Raw genomic sequence first — 25,217 nt, 5'->3', positions numbered from 1 at the left:
AATATTTGCAAAAAAGAAAAGCTGTAAGATGCCGCTGAGGGGATTTCATTTAAAGAATACAAAGATGATTCACAGTTTGTGTCCTTGTTCTCATGCTGGCTGGAACACCGATGGGGACCATGCAGGGATGGAGGGCCAGAGAGACCGGATCGGACCAGAACTACGTTACCCACCGAGTCTAAACGCCCCAAAAAAAACTGCTTGTGAGGATCTGAGGATGAAAACGGGACAAGCCGGAGAGGTCGACACGGTCCGTGTTTTCTTCCACTCGTCCTCCGACGCTGGTCCCCTCCAGATCCTCTACAGGAATGTAAACTGCCCTCGTTGGTTCAGGGATGACTTGATGGGACGTGTCTAAGTTAGAAAACCACAACCTCTCCTGTGTGTGTTTTAGGTTTCACCGGCTGCCCGTCGCTTTAAGTGTCACGGGGGTCGCGTTGCCCGTCCTGCTACACGTGCACCAGACTTCCTCTGCTTCACACCAACGTGCTCCTCTAAAGCAACAAATAAACCTCCAGACAAGGTGAGGGGAATCAAAAGGTTTGGACAAGTGCAGCCAATGTGTTTCCTACCAAAGTGTTCAATATTAAACAAATACACATGACAGTATTTACCCAAAAACTGTGAAATATTTTCTCCCAAAAAATCATTTTAGTATTATTGAATATTATTTTAACCTGCTTCTTTTCACAATAGCGTCGTTAAACTGCAGGACATTTTTATTTCATTTAATTCCAGCCCTGTGATTGGCTGCTGTTTTCGGTCTGATTGAGCAGACAGACGATCACATGACTGGTTTCAGTCGTTTAACGTGATGTTAGAGCATGAAAATATTAATTGGGCAAAATAAACTGACAAGAAAATGACCTGCAGTGAAGTCCATATTGTTAAAAGAAACTGGATGTTGTATAAGGAGCTGAACATCCATCGCAATACTTCAGAATGTCTAATATTGGTCACTTCGGGCTTCCGTAGATTTCCCTCTTTTCAGGCCAATCAGCTGTTTATCTTGCAGAGAAATTCATAGGACACTTTTTTAAAAAAAAATAAAAAAGAAAGGCCCAAAGTTTGAGCGACTTCCTGACGTCACCAAGCGGCTCTTCTCCTCTCTGCGTTGGGCTCTTTGACATCTCTTCCCACCGCGGCATCCATCCATCCATCCATCCATCCATCCATCCATCCATCCATCCATCCCTCTGCACACGCTCCTGTTCTCATCTCTGAAATATGATGTCCTCTGAACACTATTTACAACTATCTACAATCAGATGTGAGCAACCTTTCCGTCTGTTTTAGTGCAACCGATTTACACAACAACAACAACAACAACAACAACAAATAATAAATAATACAAAAATAAAGTAGGATGAAAATGAAGGAAACACAAGATTTCAGGGATTTATGGAGGGAAGAAAGACAGTGAGAGAATCTGGCTTCATTGACAAGGCCTGTTTGAATGTAATATGAATGTTTAAGTGTGTGTGTGTGTGTGTGTGTGTGTGTGTGTGTGTGTGTGTGTGTGTGTGTGTGTGTGTGTGTGTAGCTAAGAGCATGCACTTTGTCTATTTGTAGCTTCATATGCTTGTGTCTATGTGTGTTGTTGTCGTGGGAGTGTGAAAGCAGTGCGGTATGACTCATGCAGAAATGTGTAGGCATTCTGCACAGGAAAGCTTTTTTTCATAAGGTGGTACAGCACACAAACATGCACACACACACACACACACACACACACACACACACACACACACACACACACACACACACACACACACACACACACAGAGAGACACACACTGATGCAGGCCAGAGTGAAGGGATGCTGATTGCGCACACACATGGATGCGAGTTCGCTCCATTGACAAACGCGATGAGACGGGCCGCGGGAGGACGAGGGGGCCGAGGTGTCTGTCCCGTATTCATGCCGGCATTTAACTCACACCGCCCGGGAACACACACACACACACACACACACACACACACACACACACACACACACGCACACACACACACGCACACACGCCTCCTCACACGCAAGCGCATTTGAATCTTATGACAGCCTACTTAGTTAATGCACTCCATATTGTTCACACCATTTCTATTAATAGTGCAGCGGCTCGCTTGTTGTCCGCGCTGTCTCCTGCACGCTGTCTCCTTGTTGTTCCCTCTCTCCTCTCCTCTGCTGTATCAGATTCCCGAGCAGGAACATGAACAACGACAGCGTCCTGTACACGTCAGCAGAACAACAGATTGCACAAACATGTGCTCGCGAGCTGGCCTTTTTTTTCTTTTTTTTTAAGCGAAGCTGACGCGTGGAGCTCGTATTCATGAAGCATGCGCACCTCCGCCGCCGGTAGCGACTCGTCAGATCAGAGCTGTCTGGTAGGAATATACAGAGAGCTCTTGTTTTTCTCGCTTTTGAACCCCTGAACGGACGGATGTCACTCCATCCGTCCGGCGTCCACAAGACAAACAGTGTCAGATACAACACAAATATGAAATGATACACAAAAGGAACAAGAAGAGAGAGTACGAGTGAGCATCCCCTGCCATCTAACAGGAAAAGGGTACGTTTTACAATGCTAATCTTTGAGTTTAACAGGACCTCACGTTAGTGCAAAGTACAACACATCGATATCAACAGATTCATTCAGCTTTAAAAAAGGAAACAAAATAAAATAAAAAAGTTAAGAGCCATGGAGTGGAACCTTTAGTTACATATTCACATTTTGCTAGTATTATCTGATCGATAGATTTGAAGAGTGGATGTGTCAAATACAATATATCATGAGCATCATTGTTAAGCTGTATATTACAGTACATAGCAACATGGAAACCTCCTAACAACATTCCCTGGTTACAGAGGACTTAACCCTAGAAAGACAGCGGGGTACAGTGTTTCTTTACACAGGTAACATCTTACTTGAAGCTCATTCAACTACCGTAAGCTGTATTTACAATAACTTCACCGAGTAGTTTGAGTAACGCAGGAGGGACATTTTGACAGACGAAGTCTTCAAGTAAAATGTCACCTTAAAGTGCCCAGATGTTGATTCTGCTGCACACGGCCAGAGGAGGAGACGGGGGAGACACAGTCGCTGTGCTTCTTTTTGTTTTTGTTGAGACGAGCTCAGGAAGGAGCGTCCTCGTCTTTGGGTTTAACGCTACGGGAGCAGATCATCCTCCACCCAAATTGTTGTTCTAAAACCCGCCTGAGAGATGGAGAGAAGTCGACGAGTAATAACCTGACCCGTCCCTCTTCGCCCACACATCCCATGACCCCCCCCCCCCCCCCTCTCGCTTGTGCAGCAGAACCACAGCCTCATTGTGCCATGTACCGGACGAATATAACACGTTACATCTATATTGAGAAGCTACCGGTAATGATGTGATTATTTAATCCATGTTTAGGGACTAGAGAGGAGGAGGGGGGAAGAAAAATACATTTTGAAGATGAAAATCACACAAAGGAACACAAACGAGGGAAAATATACGATAAAAGTAGACACAAATAAATGTACAAATAGATATGTTGGTAAAAAAGTATTGTGCTTTTGGCTGTCCAGTGTAGACTGTGTACAATATTCAGAGCTCCTGCGTGAAAACGGGCGTATTTCATGCACTTTGGACACACAGTGGAGCTCTTTCACGGCTCCAGGAGGATATTCTGTATTACGTGGAGATTGTTCAAACTTAAACGTAGAGGCAAAAACATGACAAATTACAGTTGTGTGCGCGTGTGTGTGTGCGTGTGTGCGTTCATGATATAAAGTGCAATGTGAGGGCATTGAGGCTGAGTGAGCCCTGTTTGTCTTCATGTCATCAGCAGTGTTACGCTTCTTTTTTTAACACTTGCATGAATGCATTTGTGCGCATGCTGTGTGTGTGTGTGTGTGTGTGTGTGTGTGTGTGTGTGTGTGTGTGTGTGTGTGTGTGTGTGTGTGTGTGTGTGTCCCATTCTGTTTCCTGCTTGCTGACGCCTGCGTGAGCGTACATGCGAGGTAATGTGACCCATCCAACCAAAGAGGAAACAGAATTCGGTGATTCCGGGTCGAACTGAATGATCCGCATGGAGCAGCTTTACATCCATCCCCTGTTTTTATTTTTTCTCTGTGTGCTTTTTGTTTAAAGGAGGGCTTCTTTTTCTTTCTTTTTTTAAAACTTTTTTACTCTTGACACGACTTTAAAGAGTAAAGTAAACAAGCGAGACAGAAAGGCAAAATAAGAGAAAGTGCCAAAGCAAAATGCACATTCTTGACCTCTTGAAACCTTAAAGAATCATCCCCCTTTTCATCTCACCGGCTCGGCAAATCACCATCCGAGTGTGTCGTCCTGGAGGCAGACGTGTGTTTCTGTGTCCAGCTTCTTTCCATCCAGAGTTATCCTGCACTATGAGAGTTTTTAAAAAGGAGCGTTGCGTCGCACCGAGCCGCCGGATGTTCCTCCGCTTCATGAGAAGACGTTCAGAGGATGAGTTATGAGCTCGATGGAGGTTCATTACGGCCTCTTTTTTTCCTCCATCTTTTCTGAAGCGACGATTAGGAGGAGATGGAAAGACTATTCTCGTGACCTGGTGGTGTACTGTTGTTTTTTTTTGTGCGGACAAGATGGAATATATATTAAAATATCCCATGTTTGTGCACGTCGGGCTGGGCCTCGAAACCTTTGGGGTTCTGCGCCTCCATCTCTTCAAATAGTGTTTCTACCAGATGAGTGGGCTCTGATACATATACAATAGGTTTCTCTATATTTGTTATAGTATGGGTGAGGAGGAGGGAGGGGGGAGGGGTGCTGGGATGACGAGGCAGCTGAAGCATGGAGAGAAGGGTTGGATATATACGTGAGGACACCGATGAGCTTCCTCAGCCAGGTTTTGTGGCACTGAGATGATGCAAAAAAAAAGTCCAGCGTCTTCCTACGTCCGGCTGACATCGTTCTTCTGCGACGCGCTCTTCTTGATTTTTAGATATTAAGCGTACGATTCGCAACTAAAATCCTGTATGTTTTTTTTTTAAATAACTGCCGAGTTGTGTTTGTGAATGCACCAGTCAAACGGAGGAGGATGTGGATGATGAGATTCCTGCTGCCTTCCGGACATTTTTTTGCTCCTCCGATCCCTCGTCCTCTTTATGTATTTTGCTTTCTCTCCCTCCTCCTCCTCCTCCTCTTCCTCCTTTACCTTCTCCACCTCCACTTATCTCTCCTCCTGGATTTACATCACGCTGCATTTGCCCTTCAGTCTCTCGGCGCGGGACTGCTTCCCTGAGCGCTTGCCGTCGATGTTGAGGCTCATGTTCCTCTTCTTGTCCAGGTTCAGGAGCTCCTGGAAGAGCTCGGTGACGTTGTGGTTGGTCTTGGCCGACGTCTCCATGAAGGCGCACTTCCACTGGTTGGCCTGGGCCTCCCCGTCCTTGGTCTCCACCTCCCGCAGGGTCTCGTCGCTCTTGTTGCCCACGAGCATGATGGGAATGGCCTCCACGTTGCCCTTTATGGCCAAGACCTGCGGAGGAGAGGGCGAGCAAGAGTTAGCCGGTTATCTTCTGGCCGGTGAGCACACTGAAGCAATAATGTACGAGAGGCAGTACTGTATCGTCAATAATGTACGAGAGGCAGTACTGTATCGTCAATAATGTACAAGAGGCAGTACTGTATCGTCAATAATGTACTAGAGGCAGTACTGTATCGTCAATAATGTACGAGAGGCAGTACTGTATCGTCAATAATGTACAAGAGGCAGTACTGTATCGTCAATAATGTACTAGAGGCAGTACTGTATCGTCAATAATGTACAAGAGGCAGTACTGTATCGTCAATAATGTACTAGAGGCAGTACTGTATCGTCAATAATGTACAAGAGGCAGTACTGTATCGTCAATAATGTACGAGAGGCAGTACTGTATCGTCAATAATGTACTAGAGGCAGTACTGTATCGTCAATAATGTACTAGAGGCAGTACTGTATCGTCAATATTTTTTTTCTGTCATTTTTTATGATTGATTTTTTTGTCATTGCATTTGTATCCCACAAAAAATTATTATTATTATTATTACTATTAGTATTAATATATTTAACAAGTCATTAAACATGGACACACACATTTCAATATATTGTTGTTGAAATTAACTGCTTGTAATATCACACACATCCACGCATGTACAACACACACACACACATTTCAATATATATTGCTGTTGAAATGACAGACAAACACACACACGTTTCAATATAGTGCTGTTGAAATAAACTGCTCGTAATATCGCACGCACACACGCACGCACGCACACACACACACACACACACACACACACCACCGCTCCCCACCTGTTGGTAAATGGGCTTGAGCTCCTCCAGGGACTGTTTGCTGGTGATGGAGTAGACCAGGATGAAGGCGTGGCCTTTGGAGATGGACAGGCGCTGCATGGCGGGGAACTGGTGGCTCCCGGTGGTGTCGGTGATCTGCAGGGTGCACACGCTCTTATCGCAGCTGATCACCTGGCGGTAGGTGTCCTCCACCGTGGGGATGTAGGTGTCCCTGAAGGTGCCCTTCACGAAGCGCAGCACCAGGGAGCTCTTCCCTACTCCGCCTGCCCCGAACACCACCACCCGATAGTCGTTGCTCTGCTCCGGCATTCTGCCCCCTTCAGGCTTAAGACAGTGTTACACCTATGAGGGGTTTGAGGGAGGTGGGGTAAGGGGGGGAGAAGCAGGGCGAGAAGGCAGAGGGGTGGGGGAGGACAGGATCATTTTTTAGCAAAGAGGAATTCTAGCAAATCAGCAGATGGAGGAACAGGAAGGGACTCGACCTCGGGCCGGCGGGTGTGAAAGCACTCTCGCTCGTCTTCGCGGTCTGACTGCGAGCCAGACTGCAAATTAGAGAGGATGAGGTTGGTGAGGCTCCAAGTGTTTCACCTGACGCAGACATTTCCACACACCCCCTCCCCCCACACACACACACAGACACACACACACACACTGCCCCACCACCACCACCTCCCACCCTCCTCGATCAATACTGTTCAGAGAGTCACAGTTTCTCAGTTTCAAACCCCCCAAAAAACATTCCAGCTTTCCCGTCGTTTGCGCCAGGAAGCGAGACAGAGCGTCCCGGAGCGCCGGAGGAAAAACAATAACACAAACTCATGTATAACACAAACGGCTTTGAAAGTGAATCAGCAACCCGGGGAACACAACAACAGAACATTATTAGCGTCACAAAAGGACACAGGACTGGATTACACGAGGCCAGTGTGTGTGTGTGATAGTGTGTACATCTTTTATGTCAACAAAACACAACCAGTGACCGGAAACAGCTGCTCCCGTGGATATATTCATTCTAACAATTGATTACATAACTACGTACTGTAAAAGTCGGGTTACAAGCCGCTACTTCCTTCAGTAGGCATCCCTGTTGTAGCCAGCTAGCACTTCTGCTAGCTCGCCACTAACGCTGCTGCTAGCTCTCTGCTGGCACTGCTGCTAGCTCTCCGGTAGCTCTCAGCTAGCTCCCCGACAACCATCGACGCCCGACGAAGGCAGCAGGCACACGAGAAGTAGCTAGCGGGGAGCTAGCAGCAGCGCTAGCTTGCCACAGCGGGGAGCTAGCAGCAGCGCTAGCTTGCCACAGCGGGGAGCTAGCAGCAGCACTAGCTTGCCACAGCGGGGAGCTAGCAGCAGCACTAGCTTGCTACAGCGGGGAGCTAGCAGCAGCGCTAGCTTGCCACAGCGGGGAGCTAGCAGCAGCGCTAGCTTGCCACAGCGGGGAGCTAGCAGCAGCGCTAGCTTGCCACAGCGGGGAGCTAGCAGCAGCGCTAGATTGCTACAGCTAGGTAGGAGCGGCTTGTAACCCGACTTTTACAGTATACGTGAAAAGATATTGCGTCGAGAACGACAGCTGAAGGCTCTCAGACGCTCTCAGAGCCTTTAGCTGTCTTTCAGCTCATTGTTGAAAGACAGTTAAAGAACAAAAAACTCTTATTTTTGCCAAATAAAATCACGTAATGCTTTGTTTCAGGTGAGCCGGTTCGAGACCAGTTGTGATGTAAATGATCCGCTGTGCACGCGTCGTGTTACACCTGATGGATATCCCTCCGAGAAATACGGGAAAAGCCGCAATTAAACATTAAAAACTCATCTGAAACTCTCCATTGTGTGCAGTGAGGCTGTAAAACATCACACCACCAAGTGACAGGAATATGCAGATAAAACACAACGCTGCAGTAAACCTGATTTGCAGTTAACAGCAACGCACGAAGGACTCCATGTTACACCTGCACGCCACTCATCCACATGCATCCTTCACACCTAATCTATTGCTCTCTCTCTCTCTGTAAGTGTGTGTCTGTGCACCAGAACACAACGCATCTCTTGCATTATTTATCGGCCGTGGCTCCAAACTTGCTTTAAGGTCCCATAATAAGAAACTCGTTCAGTTGTGATCATGTGCGGCTCTCTAAGCTCCCGGCTGTAATGAAACAGTAAATTGACATCAATACGAGATGGAATAAGTGGATTTCTGTCATGCTTGCACTGCTGGAATCCACTATTGATGGCCGGGCTTCTGTAATTGCATCGCCAGGTTCGAGATAATATCAGTCAAGGGGTTCAAAATAAATAGGCGTTCAGGGATTCGCCTCTAGAGTTTTATAGTCGATCCATAGCTGCAAGTCTGGGTGACACATAAGCGTTTTTTATTTTATTTTTTGATCTGTGCTGCACACACACACACACACACACACACACACACACACACACACACACACACACACACACACACACATACACACACAGCCTGGGTTTAATTTGCAGATGCAGACAGGGAAGAAACTCGTGTTTAATGGCTCTCTGCACTTTTTGAGATAGTGAAGGATGCTGTCAGACCATGTTGCCTGAAACAAGACTTTCCAGAGTGACTGAAGCTGCAGATTCTGAGATAAATGTGTAAATAACTGGTTTAACGGTGAACAGTTGCTCATTAGAGAACAATCCAAGCAGCTGTAATCAATAACTTTACATGACTATGTAGAAACGAGGCGTCTCACTTGGCTTCACAAAGTTTTAAAGACAGTTTCACTCTTTTTGATTTTCCGGCCCGCTAAGTGTAATAACATGATGATAATGATTCGTAATGTGAATTCAAATGAATGAAAGTTAAGAGAAGTTGCAGAGATCTGTGGAAGTCGTTGCTGGAGTCAGACGGGGCGAGACACCGGAGAGGTCACGTGATCAGACCATGAAAAGCTTAAAGTTTAGCCAGATGATCTCAGCCTCTTTATTCTGAGCTAAAGCTAACTGTGAACGCTAAAAACAATCCCCGCTTCTTCTTTTCCTCTTCCATATTAATAAATCTCTCTCCTATCCTTTAGCAGCTTATGTTGTGTATTTCCAGATCTAAGTGCAGTGTCATTTGTAGAGATAACAAAATATATATTCTGTCCTATTGATCATTTTACATTTTACAGAAAGGTATGCAAATTCAACAACGTGACATGTATAAAAATAAGTATGATTTCTGTGTGTTAACGCTGCGTTTGCTCTTCACACTGGAGAGCGAACGCTCCTCTGATGTGTCCTTCTTCTCTGCATCTTTAAAATGTTCCTCTGTGACCTGCTCGCCTCCACGCTGTTGGATCAATGGCCGCCGCTGCGTCTCTGATCGATGGGGCTCGACTGTCTGAGTCCCGTCAGTCTGTCATCCGTCGGGTTTCTTTTCGGGGGTTCGAGGTTTTTAACAATGGCCGCCCGCTCATCAAAACCCCTCTTCCGCTCTCCCTCCTCCCGTCTTTCCACCTGGACTAAAATTAGCTGTCTCCCTCCGTCAGCAGCGATAACTGCACACACAGGTGCAACCTCTTGCACACACACACATGAAAAGCACACACACACACACTCCTTCATTTGTCCTTGACGCCAGGCCTCTGGGTTTGACGGCGCTCCTCCAAAACACAAGCTGTCTCTCTCCCTTTCCCCCCTCGTCTTGTTTCATTTGAAATGAGAGGCCTGCAGTTCCTTAATGAATTAATGGAACACTATAAATGCCTCTCTGGCAGCGAGGACCGCATCCCATTAGCCAATAGCTTTGGCAGCCGAGCGGCCGGGCCTCCTCTCCCCCCTCAGTCGGGAGAGCGGCCTCCTCCAGTCGTTTATTCTGCACCGAGCCGGCGAGAGGAGATGTCACCTTTAGCCAAAGATATGCACATAATTTCCCTCAAGAGAGCCACTTAGGGAGCGGCACAAAAGGAGGCGCGCTAACCGACATCAAGCACAAGGCTGCCACTCGCCGGATCAAGAGCGTGATTAAGCAGACGCACACAGACGCACACGGACGCACACGGACGCACACAGACACACACACAGAGTGGAGTCTGCTGGAGGAAGCGCTGGAGTCAAGCCGAGGACGCTGGAATCCTGAAGAGGACTTGAGGAGAGATTCATATTCTGACCACTATGTTAGAACACACACACACACAAATACACACACACACACAAATACACACACACACACAAATACACACACACACACAAATACACACACACACAAATACACACACACACACACAAATACACACACACACACAAATACACACACACACACACAAATACACACACACACACACACACATACACACACACACAAATACACACACACACACAAATACACACACACACACAAATACACACACACACACAAATACACACACACACACACACAAATACACACACACACACACACACACACACACAAATACACACACACACACACAAATACACACACACACACACACACATACACACACACACAAATACACACACACACACAAATACACACACACACACAAATACACACACACACACAAATACACACACACACACACACAAATACACACACACACACAAATACACACACACACACACAAATACACACACACAGAGTCTGAATCCAGCAGAAAAGTTTCCAGACTTGACAAACAAATAAAATTAAAAATAAATCATAATAAATCAATTAAATTTTAACTTTACAATTATTTTTTTAATTAAAAATTAATACAAATTAAAAATTAAACAAAAATTAAAAAAAAATTTTTTCATTTAAAACAATTTCTAAAAAAATTTAAAAAATGTGGAAAATTAAAAAAGAAAATATTAATTTAAAATGTTTTAATTAAATTTAAGATAAAATAAAATGAAAACAGCTGTGATGGAAGATATATAAAGCGCAGAGAGTATTAATTTAGGAATATACAAATTTAAATTATTCAACTGAAACGTCTAATCCTTCGTCTCACATTTGCATCAAAACCATCAGTCAATAACAAAGCCAGGTAATGTGTGTGTGTGTGTGTGTGTGTGTGTGTGTGTGTGTGTGTCTTCATGAGAGGATACACATGTAGCGACACCTCGGGGTGAAGCTCGAGGTGTTTGGAGGCCGCGTGTGAGCCTGAGGGGGCGTGGCTTTCCTCCCCTCGGCGTCGATATGGAGGACGAGTGTCAGGCCGTCCAGCAGACTGCAGCACTGAGGTCTGAGGCTTAGCGGCTAATCATTGAGCTTAACCTCCTCCGTGCTGCCAGCCTGCTCTGCATTGACCCAATTACCAGGACTTAAGACAGCAGCGGCCTTCCTTTCAGACCGCACGCGGCTCCGGATGGAGACCCCGATACTCCACCAGCATCCTCTTGACACGCAAAACAAACGCAGGTGACTTTTATGAGTCTTGGTCCTCACGTCGACACGGATAAGTTGGACCAGGAGGTTTAGCGCTGCATCACATCCGTCTATCAAGAGGAGACTTTCCCCCGCAGCACTATTTTGCTAATTCACCGGTGAGCTGTGCACAACTTGGGCTTTCCCCGGATGACCCACAACCACAAAAAGTTACTTTAACCAGAATGATCGTGTGTTTGGACCAAACGCAAATATCCTTAATCTCTGAGTCGACACTGCAGGTTTAATGTAGTAAAAAGTGAGGTTTAATATCACAGGAAAAGCTCTTTGCTGCGTCAGAAAGACGACAGAAGGTCAACTAGTCTGTTCAAAGTGCAACGAAACGAAGAAAAAAATTAACGCAGAACATAATTATTATCAGAAAAATATGGATTAGAACTCAAGCGTCAAAAAAACAAATGGCTGCGGCCATTTCTAAGGCGACTTATTTATGGATTCAGGCTTTCCCTGGATGATCACAACCCCACACGTTGTATTACGTTCACCAGAGTGATCGTGTGTTTCGACCAAACGCTCTACATTTAGCATTTTGGGGGAGGTGAACGCTCGTATCCTTAATCCCTGAGTCGACACTGCAGGTTAGTGGAGTAGAAAGTGAGGTTTGATATCACAGGAAAAGGCTCCTTGCTGCCCATAGACGAGCAACTGGTCTGTTCAACGTGCAACCAAACGAAGATTAGCATAAAAAGTTGTAACTCCAGGTTAAAAAAAAATGGCTGCCGCCCTTTTGAAGGTTTCCACATCCGTATCTTCACTTTGTCTTCACGGTGCAAGAGAAAGGTCAACGCTTGGTTTCATAAAACAAGGAGGTTAAGTTTCAAACTAGTTGCAGTTATTAATCTTAAATCCACAATGACAATCTTGCGTGTAAGATGTCTTTAACAGTCCTGTCTTCCTGCCACCCTGAAGCTGGATGAGATTGATTCCTGAGCCGTAATCAAACCCTGCAGACCACAATCACGCTGATTCTGTGCAGCGCGGTGATGTCATTAGTCTCTGAGCGCGTGCTATTAGCACCGAGCATTAGCTTGACCCGCGGAGCAACAAGCTGCTCCGTCTGGCCTCTCCGTAAGACTCCACTAATACCACCGACCATGTCGACACCCAGAAAACAAGAGAAATGAATCCAGTTTCCGGCGACGCAGCGATCAAGTCTGCAAGAAAAAGCTGTTGTTAGACGCGGTGGAGGCCGTGCAGACCTGAAGCACTAACTGCTGATGCCTGCGTGTGACAGACGGTGACACTGAGGGGCTCTCACTTTTGGTTTGACACTCTGGTTTTCTCCAGCGAGCGCAGCTGGTTTCTTCAGTAGATATCGAGGGAATCCCCTCGGTGAGCAAACCGGGACAACAGGAGGGAAAAACTGAGCGTTTCTTTTATCTCGAACCAATTTTCTCTCGGCCCTCCGCGACGGATTTGAAGATGGACGGTGCCGATACCAAATGAAACGGCTGACATTTGGCAAAAATAAATGTCAAATAAATCACGGGGACGGATAATGGGATGCAGAGCGGCGGCTCGGCGGCCTTCAGTTAGTTACGCACGACGATGTCGCGTTTAATGGAGACTGTGAGGAGCTTTGCAACGAGCCGCCAGAGCAACTCAAACACTCAGCATTGATCTGTTCTTAGAGCAGACGTTATATATATATTTATATATATATATTTATATATATATACCAGACGAGACGCGTGCCTTCAGACCAGCAGACGGACTTCAGCATCACGAGGAGACGACGTTTAACTGTAACTTTAAAACACATGTAAAGTATGAAAGCTGCTGTTTTCACCGTTAAGACGTCACAGTGGAGCTGTGACTCTGTTACTGTCATAAGATTTAAGGATGCGTAACATCATAACCCAACAATCTGAGTCAAATCCACACGTTTTACCAGCTAAAAAATACTTTTCTTTTTTAAAAAAATGCTTTTTGTTGGTTCATTTTAACAAGATCAACACCATCATTCACCCAAAAAATACCAGCAAGTCATGTTTTAATTCACTGAAGCCTCAAAACTACTGTGAAAGCTTTGTGTGTGTGTGTGTGTGTGTGTGTGTGTGTGTGTGTGTGTGTGTGTCCATCAACATGGGAGAGAAGAGAATGTCAATCATCAGCAGCCATGTTCATCTCCAACATCATCAGAAACGTCAGCAAACATCTCTTTTCTCTCTCTTCCCTCTCCCCCCCCACCCTCACCCCCTTCCCTCTCTCTCTCTCTCTCTCTCTCTCTCTCTCTCTCTCTCTCTCTCTCTCTCTCTCTCTCTCTCTCTGTGTTTTCCTTTGTTACCATGTATTGAGTCATCTCTTTGTCCTGCCTGAGCAGCAGAACTCTTCTTATGCAACCCGCTCTGTGGCCATTCACACTTCCACTCATCTCCCGTGCTGTAGCATAGTCTGCACACACACAAACACACACACACACACACACACACACACACACACACACACACACACACACACACACACACACACAGACTAAAGCTTAATCACAGGAGGATTCACGCTCGTGCATGTCTCCTTCTCTTTTCTCGCAAATCCTGCAACCAGCAGTGTTCAATGCATACAGGAAGTTGAGTCTCACACACTCACACACACACACACACACACACACACACACACACACACACACACACACACACACACACACACATATGCAGAAGGCCTGCATGATGCACAACTCCTGTGTTTCATGTTGCTTCTCCTCTCTAGTCACGAGACCCACAACAAGCCACACACACACACAAACACACACAAATACACACACACATACACACACACACACACACACACACACACACACACACACACACACACACACACGGTCCAGATGGAGGATTAAACGTGACATTTGCCACGGAGATCTGTCTCGATGCGTCACGTCGGCGTCATCATTAGTGCATACAGTCTATACGTGTCTATACGGCGCGCGTCAGCATCTGGACTGTATATGCATTGTGGCCTATTGGGGGCTGTGTATAGTCGGGTAAGGGGAGAGGAGGGGGGAGGGGGTGAGGGATGAGGGATGAGAGCTTCTGCCGCGCGCGTCCTCCGCAGATTGCAGCGCAGCGCCATTACAGAGCCCCGCGCTGCTCGGTTCATTCATAAATACCAGAGGATCGCCATCTCGCAATGGTGCCATCATTTCGCAGTCGCAGCAACCCCTCCTCCCTCCCTCCCGTCCCTCCCCTCCTTCCTCCCTCCCTCCGCCGCCTCCCTTTACTCATCAAAGCAATATCATAATCGCAGCACCCTCACATATCTCTCTCCCCCCTCATGCCAACATGGCTGTGCGGCTGCACGAGTCCAGCGAGCGAGCTTCTGAGTCGTGATTTGCAGCCGGTGTGTGGATGTTATTTAAGACAACAACCCCCACTACACACACACACACACACACACACACACACACACACACACACACACACACACACACACACACACACACGAAACGAGAATAAGACGCGATGTCCGAGCATCATCATCATCATCATCATCATCTCCAGCTCCACGGAGCGCCAGGCAGCAGCAGGACCGCGGTTACGCCACTGAATACCAACATCTCTAAGCATCCCCCCCTCCCCGCGCGCACGAGATGCGGGCACGAGCAGCAGCAGCGGCGGCGTCTCTATGCCTCCATACCTGGTCGTGAAGTGCGGCTCCGCGGCGGGATCCTCTCTGGTGAGACGGACAGAAGACACGCGCCGAAAGCGTCTTAAAGCATTTTACACGGTTCATGTAGAGCTCATGTCGTCCGATTTCCAACACCACCAACAGCAGACTCTCTCTCTCTGTCTCTCTGTCTCTGTCTCTGTCTCTCTCTCTCTCTCTCTCTCTCTCTCTCTCTCTCTCTCTCTCTCTCTCTCTCTCTCTCTCTCTCTCTCTCTCTCTCTCTCTCTCTCTCTCTCTCATAGGACGTGGGAGGTGCTATGCCCTCTCCCTTTTCTGTCCACACTTGATTTTTCTCTCAGTTCATACACTTCCTATTGGTTTGATGCCAGCAACAACAAAAAAATCAATATATAAAACACTCATCAATAAAACTATAAAGTATTTTTAGTGCATCTGGAGGAATTTGACCACGAAATCATACTCACAAATTACGAATTAAAGGAAGGAAACGGCGTTCATAATGAGACACTGCCAGGATTGAATAATATGTTATATAAAATATACAACAATACGTGTTGAGTGACACATCAGAGGGTGCAGCACATGTGATTAAATCATATTTACAGCCATATTTCATTTACCAAATGATGGTGTTGATGCCCCCATGGGTCCATAAAGCAGCAATTATGTCCGTTTTATTTTTGGCTCATAGCTGCAGAAGCTGAAAAACAACGTGGAATAAAATGTGAATAGTAAAAAAAAAAGCACTTTGTATGTGTTTTGTTTCCCTTTCGACATGAATATTACATCAAATCATGAATAAAATCTGCCCCATAACTATCAATAAAGCAAGAGCATCAATGCAGTTGCATCCTTCATATGTGAAGTCAGCTTGGAAAGCTTTTAATCTAAAAATAAAATAAACAAATCGCATCTCTCGTTGTCTTATTCTGGATCAGCACCTCGGACAGCGACCTCGTAGTTTCAGCACCGCGAGGCAGAAAACCCCCAAATAAAGATTCTACACACTCTTTGTTCACACACAACAGTCGTGTGTCCAATAGGGCGTGTACATCCAGCTGCACACACCGTAAACACACAGACACACAAACAGGGCAAAACAACATGTACGGAAGGAGATCGCATGATAAACCAGGAAGTGCAGCAGCCAATGAGGACGCCCACGTCCATCCTCCTCCCAGGTTGCACCGGGCCTGAACACGTTTCCTTCACATCGCGTGAGCTCGTCGTTCAGTGTGAGGAGACGCAGCTCTGGTGCTTCTGGAGGCCTCTGGCCGCGGCGGGCCGGGTCTCGTTTTGAGCCGTTTTTGAGGTCCGTACGTGCCGGTCTCGCTGTATGACTCACCAGCGCTGCTCTCAGGCAGCGCGCGGCTCTGTCGCCCTCTGGCGGCGAGCAGGAGGAACTGCACCGCGCTTACATTTACATGACTGCAGGAGGCCGAGAGGAGGAGCAGGAGAATGCAGGAGACGTAATGCAAGAAAACATCTCAGGTGCAGATGGAGAGTCCGCTTGGAGAGGAGAAGAGAGGGATTCTGGGAAATTTAACCAAAGAGAAATTGTTCAAAACAAGATTTAAAAGCTAGTTTCAGAGTTAAGACGTCTAATCGTAATGTGTTGAGGTGAGCTCATTTCCAAGAAGCATAAGGCAACAAGTATGTAGTAATGCAGATTAAATTGTAAATATTCCTCCCTTTATTGCACTTAAATGTTTATTGTTATTGTTAAATGTTATGCACATCCAGTCAGGACTGATTCCTTGTATGTCAAAACATACATGCTGATAAATGCTTCTGATTGATTGAGTGATTTTTTTGGGCCTTAACTAACTAAGTTTTCCTAATATCAATATTTAAGTTAAGTGAATTAACTTTAAAGTCTTAAATTTCTAAGGCAACATGAATGAGATGTGCTCAGAGAACCGGCGCTCTGGGCTAAATGCTAACATGCTAACACTTTGCGTGTATATAGCCTCCATGCAATCTTGAACATCTTCAAAAACCACGGAGAGGCTTTGGCTTCGCAGGTATTTGGCTGCCAGAAAAAGTATTTCTCAAGATGAGCGAAAAGTTTGACTCCAATTATGATTCCTCATGTGAATATCTGTGATAAATGTCGCGGCAATCCACCCTAGAAGACATTTAAGACAGGAACGTCCCCCCCGCTGGTGGCACTGGAGAGGTCAGGGGAGTTATCCTCAGTCGGGTTCATCCTCTGAGGACCACGAATGTGTAGAAAATCTTAACCTCAACTCCAGACGTTCAGTCTGGAACCCGGCTCAGCGGATGCAGCGACACACAACCATGCGTGTTATATAAAAGCGTGCTTCCACACGTCCTCTCAGGTCTTTGTCCTCTTCTCTTCAGCTCTCCTCCTCCTGTCCTTCGCCATTCGCTCACACTCAATAAGTGGGATCAAACCTCACAGCAACACGATGCAATAATTGGTTTCCGTGTCCAATTTCTGTTTAATCAATAACCTGTCGGCGCCGCCCGGCGTCTTGAGGGGATACGTGACACGACGCGCCCGCCGTCTTCACAAGTGGCCGTTTTCCAGACGGGTGGCTTCCTCTTCCTCTCCCTCTTCCCCCTCCCTCCCCGTGGCGGTGAGCGGCCATCGTTTCCTGTGCATTACATCCAGTGCACGAACACAAAAGCGGCCTCCACGTTTCAAAAAGGCCCCGAAGCGTGAAGACCGAGCCGGAGACAGATTAGCGTGCGGGTGGTTAGGCCGTCTGAATGCCCGTGAATGGACGACGAGGTCAAAGGATCAAGTACGAAGGACGGGAGGGAAATGGTCCGTGGCGACGGCGTCTTCACTGCAATGGATACAGAAAAAACTAACAAATAAAGCAGGCTGTTCCTTATTTAAATAATAATGTAGTGTCATTAAAAGTTATTGACAACTACATATGCAAATCTGGGAAGAGAAATATGTATTTCTGTCATATTAGGATGTAGTTTAGAGATGTAAATACAGAATTTGAGGTATTTATGACACCAATATTAAAAAATACAGCAGATATAGTTCATTAATAAGAAAAATGTGATGCTGCAAAATAAACTGGAAGTTATGGATCCAGAAATCCAATTACCCGACTCGCCACTGCTATAAAAAAAAAACACAATTAGAGAAATCATTGGTGCGTGAACGTTGATAAAATCCAATTTCCTACTTTATATAACGACACCGCTTGGAGGAAAAGGGGCGTGGCCCCAGAAGAATAAAGTTCAACAGCAGAGAGACGAACACCTGTTCAGTTCATTCAGGTTCCAGTTTTATTTAAATCGTTATGAGAAGATAAATTAAGACAACAAAGAGAGGCAGAAGTCGGCCGGATGAAGTTACAGATTCACAAACGTGCCGGACTTGGCACATGAGAGAGAGAGAGAAAGAGAGAGAGAGACAGAGACAGAGAAAGAGAGGCTTTTAAGAAGCAAAAAGGACACATAAAAGTTCCAGTGATTTGACGGCGTTATAAAAAACGCTGTTTCGTGGACACAAACCGTAAAGACACAAATGGCTCAGAGGGACGAGAAGTCTTTGCCACCCGATGAATTTTCCACCACAAAGAAATTGACGATCGCGTAGAAAAAGATCACAGTTCTTCTCCGGCGTCGGGAGCGGTGCCGATGGCAGTAAACGGACCTCCACACACACGCACGCGCACACACAAACACACACACAAAATGACGAGCTTGAATTTTTATTGTCACGAGAGCGAAGCTTCAATTCGGGTTGATCGTCTCCAGAAAGTGGGAGAGGACACGGCTGGAGAGCAGGACGACAAACACACTCACGGTCTCATTCACACACACACATACATGTACACACACACACACACACACACACACTAAGCCTCTCCTCGCTGCTCACTGGTCCTTGTCGTGGTTGAGGGCCAGGTTAACAGCTGATGGCACAAACAGAAGGAGGAACCAGAGTTACTGCGTGTGGACGTTTACAGGCAGGATGTCAGCGTTCATCCTATCAGACGTTGCTGTGAAGTTTCCCACAATTTGCATTTGAATATTTGAGTTTATAGCCCAAAAAAAACCTTGAAAAGTGACGCTGTGAGAACATGCTGCTGCGATATCTAAATATATGTATAAATATATATCCATGTATATAGTATGTGGCTGTACTTGCACGTATACTGTTGGTATCTCACCCTCCTTGGTCACGGACTCGGTGATGTTTTTGGCCTTGGCGGTGAGGTCGCTGACCACACTGTCCATGGCGGCCTGGTGCTTCAAGAAAAATGGCCGGATGACGCGGTTGTACAAGATCTCGGAGCCGTTCCACGACACCGGAGCCATGCACCAGACCAGGAAGGCACACTGAGGAGAGAGCAGAGCTCAGACGTCCTGCCACTTCCTGTCCAAATCTAGCTCACATGCTACATTCCCTTTGTTTGCTGCTGCGTTGAGGGACAACACTGTGCACCAAAAGGCCTCCGTGTTTACTTAATTCCTGCTGTTTCCAGTGTCAACACACAGAGCGTTTAAGAACCGGTACGAACGACACACAGCAGCGCGGCATGTCCTCATGTCGGCGTTACACAAACTGTCCACAGGAGGGCGCTGTTGTCCAGCTCCAGCGTGCCAGAGGCCGGTTGTGTGACGCAACACATGGTGGTTTCACAGTAAAAGCCAAGACAACACAGAATAGAAAGTAACAAAAATAAAAAGGACCAAATATCATCCGTACACAAAAAAAAACCCGTTAAAATGTCCGCCCACCTTGCCGATGTAGTAGAAGGGGAACCAGAAGAGGAAGATGTCGGAGAAGGCCTCGGCGATGCTGAAGAGTCCGTAGACGACCCAGTATGTCAGCCACTGGGTGTCGTCCCCCTTCACGCTGCTCTCGATGGCCTTGATGCTGAGTTTAACAAACACACGGCAAAGGTCAACAGTCTGAAGGCCTGTGCGTGTGTGTGTGTGTGTGTGTGCGTGTGTGTGTGTTGAGCTTTCGTCAATGTGTAGCGAGGACTTAAAGCAGGGCGGGTCCCTGTGTTGTCCTTCCAGGAGGCTGCAGCAGCAGCAGCGCGGTGATGACACGATGCAGGAGGACAGACTGACTGACTGTTACATGTCGATGAACTTCATACGTACGAGAAGTAAGCTGGATACACAAAACCGATCAGGTTGCAAAGCAGCGAGGCGCCATAACCGAACAACAGATAGAAGCCGACCAGAGACAGGGAACCTGCAGAGGGGAGGAGGGAGAGAGAGAGAAGGCGGGACAAGATTAAAGCAATGAGGTTCAACTGACTTGACAAACACGTCTCAAGCAGCTTGAAACATTTGTTGCAAACAGAATGTGTGTCCGTGTGTGTGTCCGTGTGTGTGTCCGTGTGTGTGTCCGTGTGTGTCCCCGTGTGTGTCCCCGTGTGTGTCCCCGTGTGTGTGTCTCTGAGAGCAGGATGCCGAGGCGCTACAGAACCAGGATGAGGAGGATCGACAAACAAAGTCAAACACAGATATTCTAGTCATGGAGTGGAAGAGTTGACATTTAAAAAACGCCGCTGAGCTCAAAGAGTCACGTGACGCCGCCGGGCCAACACGCCTGAGCCGTGTGAGAGAGATTCCACACATGCCAGAGGGTCCAATGTTGTGTTACTGTTACCATGTGTGTGGCGCGTGCGACGCAATCTTTAAGATGCCTTCATGCAGACGTGTGGTGTTCAGACTTTTGCGGCGCTTAAAGTAACTAAATATCTTTGGGGTTTTGAGAGAATTGGAATATTTCCTTTTAGGAGTATTTATGGGAAAGTATTTGTGTTGATGAGTGTGGGTTAATGATGGTTACAATGTTGTTGTGATGAGGGCCAACGGGATCCTGAAAAACAATAAAATGTAGATTTTGGGTGAGAAACTTTGAATAAACAGTTTGAAGGACGTTTGTACACAGCAGTATAAAGTAGATATCAAAGGAAGGTCATTACGACCGGTTTGACTTCTTAACACTCGCTGTAAGCGGATTTTAATACATCAATAAATCTACAAAAAAGGTAGATTTGTGTCTTTTTTACCCGAGCAAATTTCTAGCTTGTAAGTAAATTATCTCCAAATCTTTGCTTTCTATAAAAAAAAATATGCTCTCAAAAAAAAAATTCTCTCAAAAAAAAAAAAAATCTCAAAAAAAAGTTTTTAAAAAAATCTCTAAAAAAAAAATTTTTTTTTTCGAGCAATTTTTTTTAGAGGTAATTGTAGTTTTGAAAAAAAAAATTTTAGAGAATTTTTTTTTTGAGAGAGAGAGAGAGAGAGAGTTTTTTTTTTTAGAGCACATGGTTTTGAATTGCAATAAATGTCTAGATGCAGCAACACAATAACAATCGCTGCATGACATCACACACAAACTCACGCTAACCTCTGCAGGACAACCATCACATCTCACCTGCTTTGCTTAATCGCTCAGAGGCTTCAACCGTTTGCTGATTAGCTGCTGACTGCTAAGCAAACAGAGCGCCGTCTGAACGGCTACACACTTGAGCCTTTTGTGTCTCTTTTGTGTCGTTCAAACGCTCCCAGGTCCATGAGATAATGTCACATCTTTTGTACGTGGGAACTCTGTTATCACGCAACGAGCAGCATGACGTCTCCCCCTGCAGCTGATGGGGGGGGGGGGGTGAGTCATGCGTTCATCATTCAAATGTTTTCCAAACACAACTGTTGACACAATATTCATCCCCCCCGAAAAAAAAAAAGGCGTTGGCCCCAATGATGTCATGATGTCTAGAGCACTAAAAAAGCCTTTTGATACCGTTGCCGGCTCTTTACATCTCATTTGTGTGTCCCGGCTCGTATACAAATGTCCGTGCACTTCTCAGTCACCTCACATTCTGCTCTGGAGGGAGAAACCGGTAAGAACCAGTTGGAACGGAAGACGAGTTGCCGCGCGATGCTTTGAACAGGGAAATCATAACCTGGTGGTTTTCTATCAGACGCTGAGGAATAACACAAAGCTCATCCATGCGACCTCACAACAACAGCACGAGAGTCACTCCACAGGCGTGCGGCGCCGTCCCGTGGCGCTCACGCCACCACTTAGAGTCGCTCTCCGCTTCCTCTTTGCGTGGAAAACCGCCACAAAAACCTTTTGTTTTGCGGTGGGTGAGGGGCAGAAGTTGGCTTTAAAGAACACGGAGCTGACAAACACACAACGGCCCTTTCACTCGGCCCGGATGAAACTCAGCTCTTTCTCTTTCTCTCTCTGCTCAGCAGATCGGTCCTCCCACTCCAGAGCGCCACGCGAGCTGGACGCCACCGCTCTGAGGCTCTGAGGCTCTGAGTCTCTGAGTCTCTGAGGCTTTGAGTCTCTGAGGCTTTGAGGCAACGTCACAACATCACAGAGCGCATGCAGCGCAGCTAAACAACAGGTCAAGGTGTAATTCGGCTGCTCTTTCAGGTTCTACCTTCAGTAAATGCAGGTCAGGGACCAGTCAAGTGATATTTGCATACAATCCTCAGCACTTTGTGTGTGTGGCAACACACATAAACACATCGTCATTTGCATGTATATCCGACTGAGCTTTAACCGATGACACACAAAGCCATCTAGTTGATATATTTTATGATCATGTGATCATTTTATTACTTTCCCGAGAAGGAAATGGTGACTCAGCCGCGCTCCAGTGGGGTTAATGCTGACAAGCTGATAAGCACCAATGAAATGACAAAGAGACACGTCTGCACTAGTTTAGAATTATCTATCAATTATCTACTGGTCTGCAAATTGTTTTGAGAAATCAATCATTTTGTTACGCTAAATAGTGAAAAATGTCCAAAAGTTCAAACAACACAGATTTTTAATTGACGATAATCTTCGAAGAAAAAACAACAGAGTAAAGCAGCAACTCTAAAACCTCTAAAACCTTGAACTGAACCTTCAACCTTGAATTTCCCTTTGGGGGTCAATAAAGTAATTATCTATCTATCTATCTAAAACCTAAAAAGGACCCTTAAAGTCGTTGTGACGCGCCTCCTTTAATCCTGTAACACGAGGCGTCTGTCTGGCCTTTATTGACTTGTTCTGTGCAAACTTGGCAACAAAGAAAAAAGCCTCCCTGAAGCTGACTGAGCAATCTGCAGTTGAGCAACCTGCAGTTGATCAACCAGTCGTCCTCGAGTCTCCTGCCATCAATACACACTGTACTGGGTATTTCAGGACGTGATATAAATACCTCCTGGGACCAGCTGCTGCTGGCATATTACACGCTGTGTATCGAAGAGTGTGTGCGTGTGTGTGATATTACAAGCAATATATGGAAGTGTGTGATATTACAAGCAGTATATGGAAGTGTGTGTGTGTATGTAATATTACAAGCAATATATTGAAGTGTGTGTGTGTGAGTGTGTGTGATACTACAAGTAGTACATGGAAGTGGGAGTGTGCGTATGTGTCATTACACACAATATATTGAAGTGTGTGAGTGTGTGTGATACTACAAGTAGTTTATGGACGTGTGTGTGTATGTGTGACCATACAAGCAGTATATTGAAGTGTGTGTGTGTCTGTGTGTGTAATATTACAAGCAGTTTTTTCAACATCAGTATATTGAACGTCTCATATTGAAGCTTGCGGCTCGTAACCTGATCATTTAGTGTGCGCGTGCGCGTGTGCGTGCAGGATCATAACTGTTCCAACATTAACGTGTGCGCGTGAGGCTCTTTGGGCACCAGAAAGCTGCTGAACTGAACCAGACACACCGGATATGAAACCACACTGAAGCAGACAAAGTGCTCGCGCAGCAACAGCGTGACCACAACCGGGCTGCCAGTTAGTTGCAGCTCGAGGGGCAACTTCTAGCTAAACTAGCTAACTACAGAACGGAGCAACGCCGGCATTGTTCAAAGTCCGCTCGCGGACCGTACCCAGGGCGATGTACTCCCTCTTCACGCCCGTCTTGGCCTCCAGCGTCGCCAGCTGGTCCGTCATGAAGTTCTTCTTGTGGAGCAGAGTCACCAAGCGCTCCTTCAACTGACTCATGGTGGCGCTTCTTCTGGGGGGCGGGGGGGGCCCTGTTGGTCGACACAAACCGCCCCAAAAATGAAGCCGAATTCTAAACAGGCGTGTGATTAGCGACTAAAACACACAAAACATTAACAATATATGGTTATTTTTGACTGACCTTTGTTTGATAATTTGCCCGAAAAACTTCGCCCGTTGGACGGCTGAGACTGCTGACTCCGTCAAGTTGCCGTGGCAGTGAGCGGAGGGGGAGGAGTCTGACGGGTCTCCCGGCTGACCAATCACAGAGCTCCGTTGAGTAGCGTTGGCCTCAGCAGGTGAATAAACAACGGTTTACCTTCAGTGAGGGGACTCCTTATGCACACGATGAGAACTGTTGCTCTTTAAACTGCATAATGCTTATTGCAAGTATCACGTAAACTTGAACAATTAAATGTAATTCCACAATAGCTTTTTAGTTTTTTTTAAGATAAGATAATCCTTTATTTATTAGTGGGGGAAATGCATCAGTTTAGCAAAGAAGTTTAAACCTTCCAGCTGCTACTAAATGTTGAGGGAAAGCTTGAAGACATTAAACTTATTCAAACAATAATAGAAAGTTTTCATCCACAAATACAACTTTGGGCTAAAACTGCATGTGTTCGTTGCCCCCTTGCAAAGTTCTGAGGTTCAAATGAAGACTAAAATGGAGTTGTTGTGAACCTGGACAACCAGCAGGGGGCAGCATATATCTGTTTATGAGCAAAGATGAACAGCAGCAAAACCAGGACTAGAGAGTCAGATTTATGTTCTTCATCCAGGCCACAGCCAGATGGAGCCTCCACCTCATCTCTGCTTTTTCAGTTTCACAAGCACAGCTGTGTGTTCGCCTCCTCTCGTGTGTTTTGCATGACTTGAACGCATCG

At 46.2% G+C, this 25,217-nt stretch overlaps 2 protein-coding genes across 3 annotated transcripts; both read right to left on the bottom strand.

Annotated features, from left to right (window-relative positions):
- Positions 1–1,468: 1,468 nt before the first annotated feature.
- diras1b (DIRAS family, GTP-binding RAS-like 1b) lies at positions 1,469–15,563 on the bottom strand. Its single transcript, XM_068579868.1, has 3 exons — positions 15,354–15,563; positions 6,320–6,661; positions 1,469–5,497 (listed from the first exon to the last, which is right to left on the bottom strand). Exons 2-3 carry the CDS (start codon positions 6,626–6,628, stop codon positions 5,210–5,212), a joined length of 597 nt encoding a protein of 198 aa, XP_068435969.1. The 5' UTR covers positions 6,629–6,661; positions 15,354–15,563; the 3' UTR covers positions 1,469–5,209.
- Positions 15,564–19,032: 3,469 nt separating this feature from the next.
- Positions 19,033–24,631, bottom strand: zgc:101744 (Receptor expression-enhancing protein 6-like). 2 transcript variants are annotated; one of them, XM_068579870.1, is made up of 6 exons: positions 24,473–24,631; positions 24,216–24,362; positions 20,454–20,547; positions 20,082–20,220; positions 19,489–19,679; positions 19,033–19,252 (listed from the first exon to the last, which is right to left on the bottom strand). In XM_068579870.1, exons 2-6 carry the CDS (start codon positions 24,328–24,330, stop codon positions 19,246–19,248), a joined length of 546 nt encoding a protein of 181 aa, XP_068435971.1. In that variant the 5' UTR covers positions 24,331–24,362; positions 24,473–24,631; the 3' UTR covers positions 19,033–19,245. The 2 variants fall into 2 exon arrangements, with proteins under 2 accessions (XP_068435971.1, XP_068435970.1); XM_068579869.1 differs by having other exon boundaries at positions 19,511–19,679; positions 24,473–24,630.
- Between the last annotated feature and the right edge of the window lie 586 nt (positions 24,632–25,217).

The sequence above is a fragment of the Clinocottus analis genome, unplaced genomic scaffold (genome assembly GCF_023055335.1).
Source record: "Clinocottus analis isolate CAN_PGR_092001 unplaced genomic scaffold, fCliAna1.0.p SCAF_17, whole genome shotgun sequence".
Classification (NCBI taxonomy): Eukaryota; Metazoa; Chordata; class Actinopteri; order Perciformes; family Cottidae; genus Clinocottus; species Clinocottus analis.
This window is presented reverse-complemented; position numbering and strand designations above follow the sequence as displayed.

Coding starts and splice junctions, on each gene's coding strand:
- diras1b (XM_068579868.1), bottom strand. CDS start 6,628: ATGCCGGAGCAGAGCAACGACTATCGGGTGGTGGTGTTCGGGGCAGGC. Junction 5,498..6,319: donor TCAAGCCCATTTACCAACAG/GTGGGGAGCGGT, acceptor TCTCCTCCGCAG/GTCTTGGCCATAAAGGGCAA.
- zgc:101744 (XM_068579869.1), bottom strand. CDS start 24,330: ATGAGTCAGTTGAAGGAGCGCTTGGTGACTCTGCTCCACAAGAAGAAC. Junction 20,221..20,453: donor GTGTATCCAGCTTACTTCTC/GTACGTATGAAG, acceptor TGTTAAACTCAG/CATCAAGGCCATCGAGAGCA. Junction 19,253..19,510: donor CGAGTCCGTGACCAAGGAGG/GTGAGATACCAA, acceptor TTGTGCCATCAG/CTGTTAACCTGGCCCTCAAC.